General features: G+C 37.0%; 1 protein-coding gene and 1 long non-coding RNA gene across 4 annotated transcripts in view; one reads left to right on the top strand and one right to left on the bottom strand.

The window, feature by feature from the left end:
- Positions 1 to 16,707, top strand: part of PRKCE (protein kinase C epsilon) — a 283,489-nt gene extending 266,782 nt beyond the window's left edge. Inside the window, exons 15-16 of one of the 3 annotated variants that reach the window (XM_031504268.3) lie at positions 3,211 to 3,240; positions 13,496 to 13,521. In XM_031504268.3, coding sequence (XP_031360128.1) covers positions 3,211 to 3,225 — 15 coding nt within the window. In that variant the 3' untranslated portion in view covers positions 3,226 to 3,240; positions 13,496 to 13,521. Of the gene's footprint in view, positions 1 to 3,210; positions 3,272 to 13,495 lie in introns of all 3 variants that reach the window. The other 2 variants (XM_085575935.1, XM_031504267.3) reach the window with 2 other exon arrangements.
- LOC146768031 (uncharacterized) lies at positions 4,194 to 13,502 on the bottom strand. The gene is made up of 2 exons (XR_014953996.1): positions 10,765 to 13,502; positions 4,194 to 10,554 (listed from the first exon to the last, which is right to left on the bottom strand). It is a non-coding gene; the product is annotated as an uncharacterized LOC146768031 (long non-coding RNA).
- Positions 16,708 to 17,677: the final 970 nt, after the last annotated feature.

The following is a 17,677-nucleotide window of genomic DNA, read 5'->3' as shown; positions in this document are numbered from 1 at the left end:
TGCATATGTAATAAGTACCATTTTAGTGCAGACAAATACCTTTTTTCCAGAGCAACTGTTGTGAGACAGAGGCATTTTATTCCTCTGTTGTGATTTTTTTTTTTTGCATGTATTCTCCCTAGAATTTTATTCTTTTTGGAATATGAAATTTCCATGATCAGTAGCCATAAGGCCAGGCTATGGTTTGCAACATAATATATTGCTCAAGAACCACAAAGACCTTGAAAGCATTCAGTGATTCTCTGCTCCCCATCTTTCTTTGTTTCCATGGCTATATTCCTGGCTTGGTTGAGTTGCCTATTTCCACTTTTAAACAGCATTTGCCATCTTAAAAATTAAAACAATGGTGCAGTAGATCAATTTCTTACCTAAGTTATTGATGTGGTGATAAGTGTGGTAGATCCTGCTTGGTGGCATGATGGGATGATTCTGTCTATCCATACCAAATACAAACTATGCATTAAAAACAGTAATTGAAACAGATTACTGCTTTGGCTTTAATGTGTATTGATTAATTTTATATTGTTATAGTTCTTTGCAATAAATTCTTTGTGTCGTTTCTGAGAGCACAGCTGGCCAGCTGAAAGTTTTCCAGAGTAAACCTGTGGCCTGCTGACATGTCAGCAAAATCAGCCAGCAAAAAAGCCCAGAAACAAGTGCACAAGTGGCAAAAAAGTGTGTAGTATCACAGTCCCTCTTGCCAGGGATGAAGGAAAATCACTACCCAAAATTTGTTACTCATTTGGCTGAGCATCAATTTAATAGAATCATAGAATAGTGTGGGTTGGAAAGGACCTTTAAAGGTCATCTAGTCCAACCACTCTGCAGCAAGCCTAATCAACCATATCAGGTTCTCAGAGCCATGTCCAGGCTGTCCTTGAATGTGTCCAGGAATGGGGCATCTCTCACCAATCTGAGCAACATTTCCAGTGTTTCACTGTTCTCATTGTAAGGAATTTCTTTCTTATATCTAGTTTCAATTTACCCTCTTTCAATTTAAAACCATTACCCCCTGTCTTATGGCAAGAGGCCCTAAAATTAAAAAGGTTGCTCTCTTTTTTTTTTTATAACTCCTTTTAGTATTGAAAGTCCACAATATAGGTTTTCCCTGGAGTCTTCTCTTCTGCAGACTTAATAGCCCTAACTCTCTTTGCCCTTCCTCATAGGAGATGTGCTCCAGTCCTCTGAGGGCTTTCTTTTTGATTTTTGTAGAATTAGACCAGCAGAGTAAAATCACTCCTGTGTTTCTTGGTCACAGTGCTGCAAGGAGATGTGAGACAGAGGAAGCTCTTAGGCACTATGTAGCAAGGACAGTCTCACTACATGCACACGCCTGTCCTTCCAGACTGAATTTTCACTGTCAGCTTTTGCAAATGTGCTTGCCAACAGACAGACTTGCCTCTTTTATCTACTCTGTTGTCAATGTCAGGGTTGGGAAAATTTGAGTCTCTGCCTAAGATGTCCTCAACATGAAAAAGCAGAAGAACTCTAAGTGAGGGGGTAATTCAAAGCCTGGTAAAACAGATGTTTGCCATATGCATTTCTTTCTAGCAATTAACCCAAACTTTCATCACTAATGGCTTTATCAGTGCCTGTGGCAATCCATTCATAGTGTGGCTTTATGGACATGAAGTTAACAAAATAATCGTATTACAATGATTCACTGTCAATATGCAGCTTTCACAGAACAATGCATTATTTTAATTTTCTCAATGCACTCATAATCTTTTGGTTTTTCATTCTAAAAGTTCACTTTCCTCAAGAGCGTTAGAGAAAAAATGAATGGGATAGTCTATTGCAGAATTGTATTTTGCACTGTGGAGCAACAGCTGCTGTAGGCCTGTTCATCTAATATGATTTCCTTCATTTTGCAGCCTCTTCAATTTCTATTGTTACATCACTGAGACTATGTTCTGAATAATTGTATGTTCCTTCTTCAGTTCTGACTTCTTAGGGGGTAGAGTGTTGATTTAGCAGCTATAACCAGAGACCCAAGAATTGCAAGATATATAAGTTTCTCGGCCAGATTTTCTAGAAACTCATTATGTGGTCCAGCCTGCATCACCTAATCTTTTCTCAGTTCAAGTTCTCCTCTGTTGTAATCACAGGCAAAATTAAGGGCCAGGGAAAAAATACAACTGAGAAATGTCAAGAAAACAAATGCTAAAAATCAGCCTGCTTTTAAATTGACTGAATCCTTAGGACTTCCCTTGGAAGAGTGTTCTTATGCTATACCAGACCTCAGTGTTAGCAGATTTCCTCTCAGCCTCAAATTGCACCTTTCTCAGCTCTAGTAACTCTAAGATAATGATAAACCATTATCGAAGTCCCTCCCCCCTTAGTTATCACTATCTGAGCCACATTGTCTGTATGCAGTTTCCTTTGTGAACCTGAACTCCCTTGTTAAGTCTTGACTTAAGGATGCCAGCAATGTGTCCTCTTTCAGTTTTGCACTGCAGCAAAGGTTTGAAATGAAGCCATTCCCAAATATGAAACTCTAGTCGTAGCCAATGATTGTGGGTTACAACTGGAGTCACTGAGCACCGTGAATTTTCTTTTCCCTCTCCCCTGAATGAGTGAAAAACTGGCAAAATTTTGGCAATCCTTTGCCTATGACTGAATGAGAAGCTGGATGCCCACAGTGTTTGGAAGCTGGGTAATAAGTAGCAAATACAAATCAGCACCTCGGGAGAGTCAGCTGGGCTGTTTGCACAGGCAAACGGGCAGACCTGCCCCATGGGTAGGTGCTGCACTGAATGGCTCCCAAAAAATGCCTTCAATTAGAGAGGTGTGTGTTCAAATTGCTGCAGCAACCATCTGCTTACTGTGAAATACGGCTGGAATCCTTAAAGAGGGACCACGTTTCTGGAGAAAACTTTCCAGTATGTTAGCCTGAAACATAAGTTCTTTAACTACAGATTCATTTTCATACATGAATGATAACAGGCAAAGATTTTTTTACTTTTTAATGAGGGATTTTTAACCTAGTGTTGGGAAGTCATGATACTGTTTTGGTGGGGGTTCTTTGGCACACCTCTACTTTTTTGTGATAATAGTTTGTATCATCATCCATGCAGAATTATGACTTTGCCTTTACGCTGTGGGGAAAAAATCCTGTAAAATGCAGTGTCATTCAATAGCACCAGAAGGAACATAGGAAATTACAGGCCAAGTAAATTTCTTTTTGTGTAAATGTTCTCTCTTTTCAAGTTTGCTTCAGTGTGAATGTCCCTCTTTAAGGTAAGGCCTTCAATATGGGGAAAATGTCAAGGTAGGTCCACTTTTAGGCCTAATAACCTTGAGGTGTCCCTTCAGTTTCATAATATATTTCCATTCAGTCATCAGTGCATGGCAATGAACATTTAGCAGATGGGCACGCAAGGGGCTATACTGCATGCCTTTGCATGAAGTGTTACTGCTTAGACACTGGGGAGTGATCTTGAGACCTCAGACCCTCATGTACCATTATTATACATTGAACATGATGTATTTCCAACTTGCTTCAGACATTTCAGGCATAGGAAAACAGTGGGCTTTCTTCTGAGAGTGACACCGCATTGATTAATATTGATATTAAGAAAAAAAGTTTAGAAATGGGGTAGACTGTCAAAATAGCATACATCCTTTAAAAAAAAAAAAAAAAAAAAAGAAAAACGGATGTGGACTTTGAGACAGACTTTATTACTGACAGTCATAATGGTGGAACTCCTACACTTTTTCTGCATGCTGCCCCCCTGTCACAGGGTATCATGAATCAAAATATTGAATTTCGGATAGTTCTAGAAGTTACACTTTTCTGCTACTGGGTTTGAGTGTTAGCCAGGCAGCTGCTGATTGAGAAGCATTGGTTGTTTTCAGGCATGGAAGTTCAACATCTCAGCTGAGCTTGCTGTAGGCAGCTGTGAACAACAAATAGTAGCATAGTTACACCTGCAGCATGGCTCAGACCTATCAGTCCAGTGGCTGGGCAGGACAGAGAAGTCTGGATCACTCCTGCCTCTTCCCTCAAGAAAGTAAAAGACCTTGGTTTTCAAAGCTTCAACTAGCTTGGCACTTTGTGCAACCTCTAAGTTTGCCCAAAATATAAGTATATAACTTTTGAAGAGCCTGTGTGCAGCTCAGAGAAATCAGAAGTGAGCTGGTATTTTTAAGGGATTTCAGTGTTGTATTTTGGGGGTTTTGGCGGGGGGGGGTTTATTGTTTTGTTTTGTTTTGTTTTTTTAATGTACAGGGTTTTGTTTTCCCAGAATTTCTCATTCAGTGTGTCTGATTATGGGGTTTTTAAAATTATCTTCAGCGTCAGTGCCTCCAGCAGCTGTTTTTAGAAGTGATTATCATAACACTAGAATTACAGAAGTTTGAAAGCTACTTCCCAGCACTGCAGGTTCCCAAATATTTATAAGTTAAACAACTTTTATTATGCTTCTTTTGATTCTGTACTGAGGATCCATCAGTATATTTGTTTGGGTTTGTTAAATCCTGGTTTTATAGCACTAAAATATTTTCATACTGGATAATTAAGTCCATATAACCATCTCTTAAGTGTGCATTGTTGATTGGTGCCCTTTGGGGTAGAGTGATAAGCAACTAGACTGTACCTACTTTCCTTTTGGGCTTCCCCAGAAAAGCACAAATTCTGTTGCATTTTCTGACTGCTTTAATCTCCAGTGCAATTTTCATGAAGTTATCTAAACCATTAAGTGAAATAATCTTATTATATTCACTTGCACTCTTATGTACATTCTTAAGAATTCACACAGAAATATTTTATTTTTATATTAATGTAGATAATATATAATATTTCTCTGTTGGGCCTGATTCTGATGTCAGTAAAAGCCAGTGGTGATTAAGAAGCAGTAGCATCTGGCTCTTTATGAGAAGGTGGAATTTATAAAAAAAAGTCAAGACTCATTGAAGGCTGGCCTTTTCTGACTCCATCCCAGCTGGAGTCCAGTAAACATTGAGTATAAAAAGAGCTTTGGCTTTGGGTTTATTTCTCGTGCAGAACTTTCTGTGCTAGCAGTACACTATGCAAATGCAAGAATTAGGTCTTACTAGGGCGTTCACCCAAAATGGGCAGCACAAATTTTGTCAGTGTGTGTATTCACAGCTCAGCATAATAGTGCAAAACTTAATTCCTTTGACATGTGCACTTCTAGGCAGAGGGAGGACTGAAGCAGTTGCTGTGTAGCTACTTTTCTGCAGCAGTAGGACAGGGAAGGCATCTTTACATGGTGAGGAATCCTAGCACTTCATTAGTTGCTGCCTGCCTCTTGTTATGCTGCTGTGCTGGTAGAAGGGATTTTGTTGCTGTGGAGGCACAAACCTTGTACTGGTCCTCTGAACAGCATTCTCCAGAAGTCATATGCTTAAATCCCATGGGATGAGAGGAGCACTCAGTCTAAACACTTGCAAAAAACCTTAAGCACAGATCTTGTTCCTTGCATGCCATATTCACATTTGTGAAGGACCTACAGAACAACAGTTCTCTTGGCTTAATTCTGGAGTACGGAAAAGAAGGATCTGAAGGCCATGACTGCCCATGACTCTTTGAAAGACTGTGATTATATTTGACAAGCCAAGAAGAAAGGGTGACTGAGTTTTTGCTGTCATATCTGCATTAACAGCTCAAATTCCCAGCAAGATGGGATTCCCACTGTGCAAAAAGCCATATAAGTGAAAGACAGTCAAGAGATTGTAGATGACAGACACATCACAGTCCACCTGTAGGAGAACAAAAATAGGACGAAAACTAGATGAATGATGAAAATTACTCAAGCTCAAAGCAAATCAGTAGCAAAACCAAGAATTAAAGTCATGTCACTACAAACTCTGCTATGTCGTGCTGTGCTCTATGAATAAAACCGTGTTCCAAAAAAGGCAGTTACAGGGTCTGGAAGAACGGTGGAAAAAAGATGTATTGAGATGAAGAAGTAACAAGCATTCACGTGTAGCCGTGCAATGCCTTTTGTTTAGCCTATGATCTGTATGTGCATTAGTCAAAAAAAAAAAAAAAAGAAAAGGCAGCATCCTCACCTGCTTTCTGAAGTCACATATGTCTTTATTTTGCTCTGTCTTTGTAAAGGCTTAAAAATAATCATTACACTTAAAAATATAATCTCTAACAATTCTGTTGTTTTAGCAATAAACCATCATTGTGTAGCTTTCTCCTTTTGTCTTAGTTAAAAACTGTTATACCATCTTGCTGTATGAAAGCCTGTCATATGCATCATCCATGTCAAACTAATTAGCTAGAGTATCAAAGAGCATAAATTCCCAGAAATGTAGGTATTCTTGCCAAAAACTGTGTAGCATTTCTATTCTATGGCCTGCAATGCAAATTATTTTAATGTGTAACTGAGTCTTGGAATTTTGCTCCCACTGTAAGTGTTGTCACACCTTTCAAGCTGTGATTTTTTTTTTTTTTTTTGCATCCAGCCTCCCAATGCGCATATCAGTGCTCCTTGATAGAGGAGGACTCAGAATCACAAGATACTACTATGTAATTTCATGCCATCATCAGGAAGGCTTCCATAATGCAGTATTTATTCAGGATATACAGAGTGTCTTGAAATATTTAATTACATAATTCATCGATTTACGAACAACACAGTCTCCTTAATTAATTCCTTGTCTTTCTGATTGCTTAAAGAATGGAAAGTAAAGTGAATCTATTGATCTTTGGTAGGACATATCTGGTCAAATGCCTCAGTGCACAGTTAATCTATATTTGGATAACTTTTTCAGTGATTTTGCAGATGTCTCCTGGAAGCCACTGAAATTCTGGGAATATGTGCCGTAGACTTACCAACCTGCCTCACTTTTTCCACCGCTTTGCAAGTCAGCTCCATTGTCTGGATAGTCCTTTGTGCCAAAGTGCTAAGGATCAGGAAGGCCAAAAGGCTTCTACAAGTGTTTTTTAGGACTCACCAGCAGGTGGTTCAGCACATTGTCACAGATGCACCAGCCCTGACTCCTGTCACTCTGCTGTGACAGTGGTAGAAATGCAGTTTCAGGAGACCACAACTGAAAATGGGCTAAGCTGGGATTTATGCCAGGATGTGAGAGGGGAAATGACATGGCTGATTATAGCCTTAGAGCAGCTGAGGATATCAACGAAGTTTGCCAGTATAATGTGAATTAGAGAGACACACATATAAAATCTGCCCTGCAGAGTAGATCATAGGTTTTGCAATAGAAATCACATTGTGCAGGTGAAGGGTAATTTCATATGATTGTTCCATTACTTTCTCTTCTTGTCTTTCCTCCCCTTCCCAAGAAGAAATATAAAATTGTTCCTCATGAGGTTACTTCTTTCAAAGAAGCCTACCTTAAGGGCAAAATGTAGTATAGGATTTCAGAAGTTGGCACTCTTTCCCTGCATTTTTTTCCCTTCAAAAAAATGCATGTATTCTACCATAGCATAGCTAATGTGCAATGGCTCTGTGTTACAATTGAGTCCTAACTGAAGCAAGCCCTGAGAAGAGGAACACGATGGATTTTGAGAGCAAAGGACTAACGTGGGATGGCAAACTGGTGCTGAGCTCCCCTAAAACTCCTGTGGAATCTATCTCCATCCAAGTTCTGCGCAGAAATAACTGTTGTATAGCAATCAGGCTATGAACAAAGGTTTGCTATATACATGGCTTTTTACTGTGTGTAACTTTAGTGCTCTGTACTCAGGGTGATGAGTGTACCCAAGTAGGGCCATAGAGGACAACAGATTCACAGGGACTGCTGAGAGAGGTTTATTGCTCAGACTATGAACACAGACTGGTTATCAGGGAACCTGCAGAACTTTGATTTTGTTTGCCTTTCTTTTTGTCTTTTTGTTTTGTAGAGGCTCTGGTTTTGAAGAAGTATATGTAAAAGTGAAATACAAAGGCTGACATTCTGGCCAAGAAGTCATTAAATGTTTATGCCCTTAATTGTTTAGGTTATTCCTCCTTCCTAGTTGACCCATTTAACAGTCCTAAGAAAGGGAATACCATTTCAATATACATGTTGTTTCATTTTAGTGTATCACAAATGATCCCTTTTAAAATCTATCGTTTTGTGAATTTGCTTGGTGTTTATTGAATATCTGTGTACTTCCATAACAGATTAAAGTATGGGCTGTATAGGTTGACATGCTTTTCAAATACTGTTTCTCTATCCATTAACACCTTTATTGAGTGGGGGTTGGAGGGGCTTTCCCACTACTTTCACTTAATGTGGTGCCCTTTACCTCTAATGAAAGTATTGTCTAGGAGAATGAAATCTCACCCTCTGCTTGGAAGTGATGAATGTTGTTATACTTTAAAAAGCTCCTTGGATTCAAAAGCTTTTTTATCATCATCATAAGCTTCAGTTGAATATATCAGAGCAAATGTGGTGTCACTCTTCCATGTGCGAATAGAGCAGTTAACATGCTTAGAAAATTTATTGACTTATAAAGTTATTTTGATAACATGTATTTCTTATCAGGCAAGCTAGGAAATACTTCTAATGCTGATACAGATTCTCAGGACATGCAAATACTGTGAGGAGGCATCCTGAGGATAAAGTGAAAGACAGGCCTGAAGTGTTGTGCTTCTTAGCCTATTTCTTTTAAAATATTCATACTGAATTTATTTATAAATAGCTTAAATTATGTGCAAAAATGAGCAGTCATTAAAGTTGGTCTCAAATAATTAGAAACTACTACACCTCTACAAAAAGAAATCCAATCTATGGTGCAAAGTGATCTCTGCCTGTGCTGTGGTTTTTGTTATCATAACAAGGAGAGGTGAGTGAGAGGATGGTGACGTGTGAGGTTAGCCACATAACCTTGTGCTGCAAACCAGCTGGTTTGATGTCTGAGTTTCCCTTTGTCTTGATAAATATAATCTGAAAGTCTTATCAGCTATGAGGTAGATACAAAATGTTTGAGCTTTTATGATCCTGATCGAAGAATTTCTTCTTGATGATACTGTGTCAAACATGGGACTCACTTATTACTTACTGAAATAAAATTCTGTATTAAATTAAGTGATACCAATACATATAAGAAAGTGTGACTCTTGCTGCATGTCCCGTTCTTGCTGTCATGTGCCTCTGGAGCTGCACACCAAAAGCTGCAGCAGCCTCCTGTAGTTATATTTAAACAGCATATTGTGAATTTGTAGGACAATCAGACTAAAACACAAACCCCATTCTTTCATGGCAGTGTTCTTTCCTAGCCACCACCTTCATCTGGTTTTTACCTTCTCTGAGTAGCCTTTGAAGCTGCTGGACAATGCTAGCACAGTTATGAGAGCTGTTGAGCTTTCAGTGGACTTGAAAGGGTTTCAGTGATTTTCTGCAAATTAAATGAAAATAAGTAACAAAGAGAGAGACTTCTTAATGTCTCCAAACTGGATAATTAATCTTTATTAGGCAGAAGAGAGTCCACTGAGTCTCTTGGCCTCATGACACAGTTGATGAGTTGTCCAAGCGTTCCTGAGTTCCCTGGTTTGGAGCACCTTCTGTCAGGTGCCTTCTTGCAAGAATTTCTGTGGCTTTTCAATACCAAAGGCTCCCATAATTCACATTTCCTTCATGTAATTAACGGAAGGAACTGCAAGTTTTAACTTTCTGAATGTATTCTCAGTTATAAGAACATGAACTTAAATTTCTTTTTTCACTGTTGAAATTCATATGAAGTCATTCAGTAATCACTGACAGACAAGGTTGCTAATCCTCAACATTGAGAAAGCTTAATAAGCAGATTTTAGTGGGGTTTTCTTAAGCTTGAGCTTGTAACTGCAAGTAGAAATTGAATGTTTTATTGAAATGGCAGTGAAAACAAAAGAATTCAGAAAACCACCGTTTAATGTGTGCTTATTAACAGCATCTTTTAATAAATATGTGAAGAAATTTGAGAATAAAAAAAGCACTTTGACTCAAAAAACCCAATAGCTCTTTGTCCAAAATTGTACAGGCCAGCTACAAAAGCTGATTAAATGGTGTTTTATCAAGAGATAGCCTTTTATAGTTTCTGATATCTTTATCTTGTTGAATAGAATAAAACATGCTTTTGACTTAAAAATTGTTATCCTTGATGGCGGGTAGTCATATGGGTTTATTAAATATTCAAGTTTTACATCTAATCATATCATGTCTCCTAAGTCACACAGTCACTGCTCAGGTGGGAGCTCTGAAGGTCACCATTCACACTGCTGGGAAAAACAAAAGATCAAGTGGCTGGCACATGTCCCGCACGAGAGGTGGTCACTATTCCTTCTCAGTACCAGAGATTTTCTGCTGGTGGAGCAGCCATCATTCTGATGAGATTTAGAGTTGGAATTATGCCATTTTTGGTCATTGCCAGCGCAGTGTGAAGTTAGGCACCTACTGTTGGGAGCTTTTGGGTAGCTGCTGTGCTCCTGCTCTTGTGTAGCTAAAGACAAGATGCTTGGGTAGTCTAGAGAGAAAAAAAGGAGCACCTGAAACCTAATGGAATTTCTGTGTGTTTAGCAGGACAGCTGTAATTCTGGATGTTCTTCTCCCCTGGTATTGTAGTTTCCTCAGTCATCTGAAATTGAAGAGTCTAACCTGGAAAAAAGTCAGAAAAGTTTAAAATAATGTGTCCCAGAGTCTTAGGAGCTGCAGGCTAAATAAACACAATCCCACCCATATAATTACTGCATTTTAAATTAGGCATTTAGCAGTCAATCTAAACATTTTTCCTTTTATCTTCATGATTTTTAAATGTTCAAAGTCAGATAATAGCTGCACTCTGTTTCTTTCATATATTCTCCTTACCTTGCAGATCTTCCTTCTTTTCTCAGCTTCTCTGCTAGGAGACAGGTACAGCCCTTCATACCTTCATCCTGAGCCCTCATGATGCAACCCTGGGATGGTTCATGCTCTTGGCCTACAGAGTATTCACAGTGCAAGTACATTAAAATACCAGTAGTAGCAGAAATGTGGCCAGACCTGTTTTGTCTTAGCAAATGGAGCCTTGCAAAATAGTCATAGCTTCAGGAAGAAAGTGCCTAAGTTGCTAAGGAGGGCTTCTCAAATAAATCTTTCAGTTGAAAAGAAGCACTTGTTATGAGTGCTACCTTGGCTTAATCCACTCACTTTTGCTCCCCGTGATTTGTTTTATCTCACTTAATCAGTTGGTTAATTAGAGACCTGTTAGCCCATCCTTGCAATTGTAGATTGATCCTTGCTTGACCTGTTAATAAATTGGGTGATTTACACCTATGCTGCCAAAACTACATGGAATTGTTTATAAATCAGAGAAAGTAAAACCTTCTCTTTCCTTCTTTGGTCTTGAAGTCATATTTTAAGACACAGTAAGCTTTTAAATCTAAGCAAATATCTTTGCTTGTTGTTTCAGAAGTGTTTGGGATTCCCTACTGACAGCACAATTATTTTTAATCAATAGAATTTACATACACCAATGTTGGGACCCTTTTTTATATGTACTCTTCTGTGCTCTTTTTTGTCCAACACCTTCACAAGTCTTCATGATTTCTGGAATAAGTAGCTATGGGGAATTAAATGCCCCTGACAGTTTTGAGGAATTTGTCATTTAACTCTTTTAAGTTATGCAAGGAAATAATACTTTTCACAAATATGTTCAATATAGAAACCTGAAAATAATATATATTCTATTTGTTTTCAGCTACTTGAAAGTTTATTTGTCCTTGATAGATAGTAAAAGTGTGAGGGTAGTCACATTTCTTTTGCATATAACTACAGTTCTGAATTTGAATTCTACTTTTTGCAAATACTCACCTTCTTCTGCTTTAGTGAGTATTCCTGTGGCAAAATGTGTGAGTGTGTGAAAATACTATGGTAGGACATGGAAAACAAGAGGAATGTAGGCACAGTTGCAATGTAATGCTTTTAAAAATTAAGATGGAATTTCATTTTTATTTTGCAGGTTTTGCCAAATTAATTTTAAAAAACCCTCATAAAGTCCAAAGCCATGTCACTCGTACCTCTTATGCAATTCAGATTTAAATGAGTCACATACATTTCATGTCTGGTCTTTATGTACAAAGTAAATATTTGAAATGTAAACAATCTAAATAAATATTTTTTAATATTTATTTTTTAAGTCCATATCCCTTTCCTTTTAATGGAATTCTATAGGTAGAGATTGTGGATTTTTGTTTGTCTGCACTTAGAAAGTACTTGGTTTACAAGTGACAGTCTCTTGCATTTACACAGACCTTTCTTTCCCTATATCTATGAAGTTCTTACAGTGTAGGTGAAGGTTGACTATTAATAAAATACTTATATATATATATCTGCAGAATTGAAAAGTTTACCTACATTGAAAGATGGAAAGGTGGTATATATCCCATTTTGAATATATTGATATATTTATGATGTATGACTTTTTCATTTTATCATTTTACTTTGCAAGTCAAATAGCTGTTCTACTTCCAGTATCATTTAATCTCATGCATGGGCAGGAGGAACACAAAGTTCATTTTCAATGTGTCAGTGTGCCTCCATTAAGGATCACCCAGGTAATTAGTAGTTTCCATAACACAAAGAGAAAAGAGACAGCATAAAGAAAAAGGTTTGTTCCAATTCCCTGAACCTGTACATGACTGAAATGTGCTGCCAACATGGAAAATGTGAGCACTGCAGGTTCAAAGGAATCACCATGGAGAACATTTTCTGCTGTCACCTAGAGTGGTTTTTCTTCAAGTAAGTGGTCACAGATAGTCACTGTCATGAGTGTCATGAGGACAGCAAATCAGCCTCCCCAGGACTGTCTCTCTTAATACCTCTTGTCCCAGAACATGCACAGCTGCACTTTATTGGCCCAACTTTGCTGAAGGAGTGAGGGGCTTTAGACTTGGGTGGGAAAATCCTGGTGCCATTGAAATAAAGAAGAGTTCTGAAGTGGATTTCTCTGGAGACAGGATTTCATATTTTGCATGGTGTTCTCAATTACATATGGCAGCATTAGGAAATCCATTGTTGAACTCAAGGGTTTTGGATTGAGAGCTGTTGGAAGCTTTACCTCAGATTTTTAAACATGAGTGTAGCCTGTATCACTTGTGGTGATATAAAGAAATTGTTAACTTAAATTTGAAACACTGGGCTGTGTTTGGGGGGAATCAATTAAATCAGTTCACTCTGTGACTCTGAATGAGATATGTTTATGTTCAAATCCAAGAGGAAATGGCCATACCACCTACTACGCCAAAGCCTTTTTAAAACTAGTCCTAATCTCAGCTTTCTGCTTTATCATCATACTGCTGTTCCTTCACCTGTCAGAGACCGTGAGTCTCTGGGACCTCATTTATAGTACTGCTTCTGTGGCCTCTCCTAAACTCATTTATACTTCTTGCTCCTGTAGCTTCTCTCATATGTCTGTTATTATTTGTGTGAAGTAGCTCCTCTTTTCTTTCAATCATTCCAGAAAATTCAGCCTTTTCGGGGGGGTTGGAGAGGAGGAGAGAGCACCTTTTATTTTATTGTGCTGTTTTACCATTCACCTTATTTATATTTCTCTTCTCAGAAAACCAAAAGGGATGTAAATAACTTTGATCAAGACTTTACACGAGAAGAACCAGTATTAACACTAGTGGATGAGACAATTATAAAACAAATCAATCAAGAAGAATTTAAAGGGTTCTCTTATTTTGGAGAAGAGCTACTGCCATAGACAACGTTAGGCTGACGGATGAATGATGCTACAAGAAGTGATTCTGAAGAGATCATCAAATTACTGAGACTCAGTAGATGAAGAACTACTTCTTTTACCCTGAGCCCATATCCCAAGTTCAAATATATATTTATTGTTTTTTTCCTTTTATCTTATGACCTGAAAGCACTCTTAATTTCTGTCTCACAAAGCAATGCAAAATAATTTTGTATCAGAAATTGTGGATGTAACACACTGCCATATATTTGCAACTTTTCTTTTATTCCTAAGAATAGGAATTCCCAGAGGACAAAATTGCATCTTTTGCATAGGAAATTAAGCTATGCTATTGAAAGCAATTTAGCAGATCAGATTCTGTAATCATCATATATAATTAAGCTAAGAAGGTAAGAACTGTTTCTTTTGCCGTGGTGGTTATGGTGAGATCTGTACTCAGATGTCCTTTGGAAAGCAAAGTCTGCCTTCATGGAGGTGTAATCCTCAGTTATTAATTTTTTGTGGAGAGGTACAAACTATGAAATTGTCCAGAAAAAGAAGCACATCAATTAAGGTTTTCAGTGAACTTCCTCATATAATACACAGGAAGCTCTTAGGAATGAGAGACAAAAAGATAACTGAAATTTTTTTTAAAGCAAGAAACGGATGCTACATGGATAGATATTAAAGGGCTAAAGAATAAAAAGCCTACAGTGATTTAACTCTGCTATACATAGCCATTTTACTGTTTTTCAAACAATTTGGTGTACTATCCATGTTACCAAATTTAATGTCCTTTTAAATGAACCATTAATGTGACGGTAAGCTTACAAATGTTTACAGTTAATTTTACATAAAAAATTAATTATAAACATTATAAATTTGCCTTTTCCATAGTAGCTAAGTTGGTAAATAATTTCTTATTTATATTTATTTTCTCAGCAGTGTGTTACTTTTGCACACTTTTGCAAAACCATAATACTACTGTGTTTGTTGGGTTTTATGTTTAAAATCTAAAGAGAAATCTGCTTTTAGAAGACACAAAGTAAGGCTACACATGCATTATGTGGAGATGTGTTAAAAACTGAAGATCAAACATTCACAAACTGACATTACTGAAAACTGTAAATTGATTTTTTTTTTGTGTGTATGAATTGAAATGGTAACTCATGTGGACATTACTACTAATGTGAAGTTACCTCCTGTAGATACGCAAACAGTGTTATGTACTTATATTTCCAGGAGTACCCTGTGATTTGGTTTTGGTTTTAATCTTTTTTTTTCTTTTTTTTTTTTTTGTGTACATGTATCGCTGAGGTCATTTTATTATATATTTTACTGGACTGAGTGAGCGGTCATTGGAATCCATTTTAATTGTTGCACATGGATTTCCAGCTGCACAAAAATATATATACTTGTGATTGGCAAAGTGGCACTAAAGCTTTTTTGCCTTTTGTACAGGTGAGATTTTGTATATAGTGTTTGCTGCAAGGCCTGTGGAATTCATTGAATATAGAGGTATCAACTGCTGCATGTTCAGGCATACTATTAAAATGTTAGTCTATGAAAGAATAATTATAATAATGTCCATGTGCAATACTCTTGTATGTGTATTGGTTCAAGTTACTGTCAGAAAGATGAGGTTTTTGTTATAAAAGACATAGACATATATTAAGCTATACTAAAACTCTTGTATAGTTCTCTTTGACTCTATTATGACATGATAGAGCTCGGAAAGAGAAAGGAATGTTACAAATCGTGGTGGACAAAGTGTGAATCATTGGCTTTAAGAGATAATCTTGGTCTCAAACAGATGAGTTAGTTTGTGTCAGTTTTGTGTCTGGCTGCTCATAGCCTGTTACTGATGACACCATTCAGTTCCATTTTGTTTTGTTTTTAAAACTCAGGTGTAATTATTATATATATTCTTATGATTATTTCAAAATATTAAATATTATGATATATCAATTAATGTGTTGTCTGGCCTACAAGTGTAATAAGGATCAAGCCTTTAGTTTAATTTAATTTATCTTCAGTAATCTTTTGTACTGGGAAAAGACTAGCTTCTGGAGCTGAGTACCAGCACAGAACATCTTAATGATTGCATCATCTCAATGTTTAAATCTCTTTCTCTCTTAGAAATATATTGTAGAGCTGCCCATCAATTTGTGTCTCGCCACTGGCTCTGTTTATTTCTCATCACAGTTAGCTTTTGACATCCAGGCAAGAACTGATCACAATGCTAAGGTGTTCTTTTTCATGGGTGAGTAGACTGCTAGGAAGACAAGTTATGGGATCGTGCACTACTGTTTGTCCAACAAGGGGCCTTTACACAGAACTTTGCGCATTTATTTTGAAGGAATAAAAACATCCCATAAAGCTGTTGTGCACAAGCTATGTAGTCTGTATTCCCCTTTCTAACATGAAGATAATTAGCAAATGTTCATATGTCAAGAGGCCTCAGTGCCTGCAGTGTTGGGTGAGATGCTAAGAGAAAAGTGAAGGAGATAGAAACTATTGCATGGGCAGATATTTCTTCCGTATAAATAGTTAGATCCTCTGCCGTGGGTTTACATCAGAAGGTCTGTCTGTTACCTTGAACATTTTTAAAGATAACTCTTAAAAAAGAACATTCTGTTACATTTCTGCCTGTTCTGTAGAATCTTTTCTGTTCCTTCTTCGTAAAATGAGTGCAAAATGCCAAAATTATTATTCATAATAATAATTATAAAGAACACATTGTTTCTTGGTTTTCCTCCCAAGCAGACTTTAAAAATGGAAACACATTTATCTCCAAAGTGTGAAAAATAATTCTCTCCAAATAGGCTTAAAAATTACCTCTTTTTAAATTATGTGCAGAATAGTTCTGGCTAAATATAAAATGTATTCAGTTAGGGGGGTAGGTTTTTTCTTATTGTGAGGATTTATTTGTACAGAATTTTTTTTCTTATGGATGTAATTTGAATCTCTTGCCACTCATTAGTGTTATTTCATCGTAAACCTTATTACTGTGCCAAATGTACTGTATTCAAAAGGATGTGAATGTGTATTGTTTTGGAACCTAATAAATACAATGATGTTAAATCTTATTTTTTCCCCAAAGTTTTCCTGAGTATTTCCTAATGAGGAAGAAAGAAAGATGAAGGATGAGAATTTTTCCTGTTATGTGTTGTACAGAATTTCGTGAGCTTGTCTTTTAGGAATGGACGTTTTGCAAAGGAAGTATTTGCTAACAAGATCCTCAGCTGTGAAGCACTAGACACTCCAAGAAAATCACAGGTAACAGTGTGTGATCAGTATTTTTCTTGGGTAATACAGCATTTACTTCAAGAACACCATGCAGGTGAGTTTACATATTTTTTCTGCTTACTGGCTACATCATGTTCGCTGCCTTCTGACTGATCCCAGCATTCTGTTTAGCTGCATTGTAAAAATCCATTTCAGGAGGGCACTTGGAGTACAAACATATTGCACTGCTTTAGTCTTGCATTGGATTGAATAGAAGGATTAATAATACGCATAAATTTAGTTAAGGGTCATAGAGCTTACTAAATTATTTAATTAACTTAATATGTCAATATTGCATTGACTGAAATATTTTATTATTTCATCATATTTCAGTTTGCACCTTAAATATTTTCCAGTTCCATGGTCTGAAATTCTTAACTTCACTAGATCAGCTATCAGCATACTCTGGCAGTAAATCCAGTTAACAATCTCCAGTTAGTATATCTAAGTCGTAGGTATACTAATTAACTTTAAAAAAAAATACAATTTTAGTTGTGTTTTCTGTTCAAATTGCAGCTTTTGCATAAACCTCCACTTTCTTTTTCTTTTTGCTGAGTCTTCTCAAAGTCACTGAATGTATTTGTTGCCTATGAGCATATTCCAGTTCCTGTGTGTTGACAGCATTAGCATAATCATTGTTATACAGATTTTACCAGTTAAACAAACATGTAACTTGGATTTTCTGGCTGTGTGTTGCAGCCTTACAAGCATATGAAAACTTAACTTCATCTCACAAACAATAAGCATCACTGGTCTCCAAATAGATCAATT

This window comes from Lonchura striata, chromosome 3 (genome assembly GCF_050655825.1).
Source record: "Lonchura striata isolate lonStrDom1 chromosome 3, ASM5065582v1, whole genome shotgun sequence".
Taxonomy (NCBI): Eukaryota; Metazoa; Chordata; class Aves; order Passeriformes; family Estrildidae; genus Lonchura; species Lonchura striata.
This window is presented reverse-complemented; position numbering and strand designations above follow the sequence as displayed.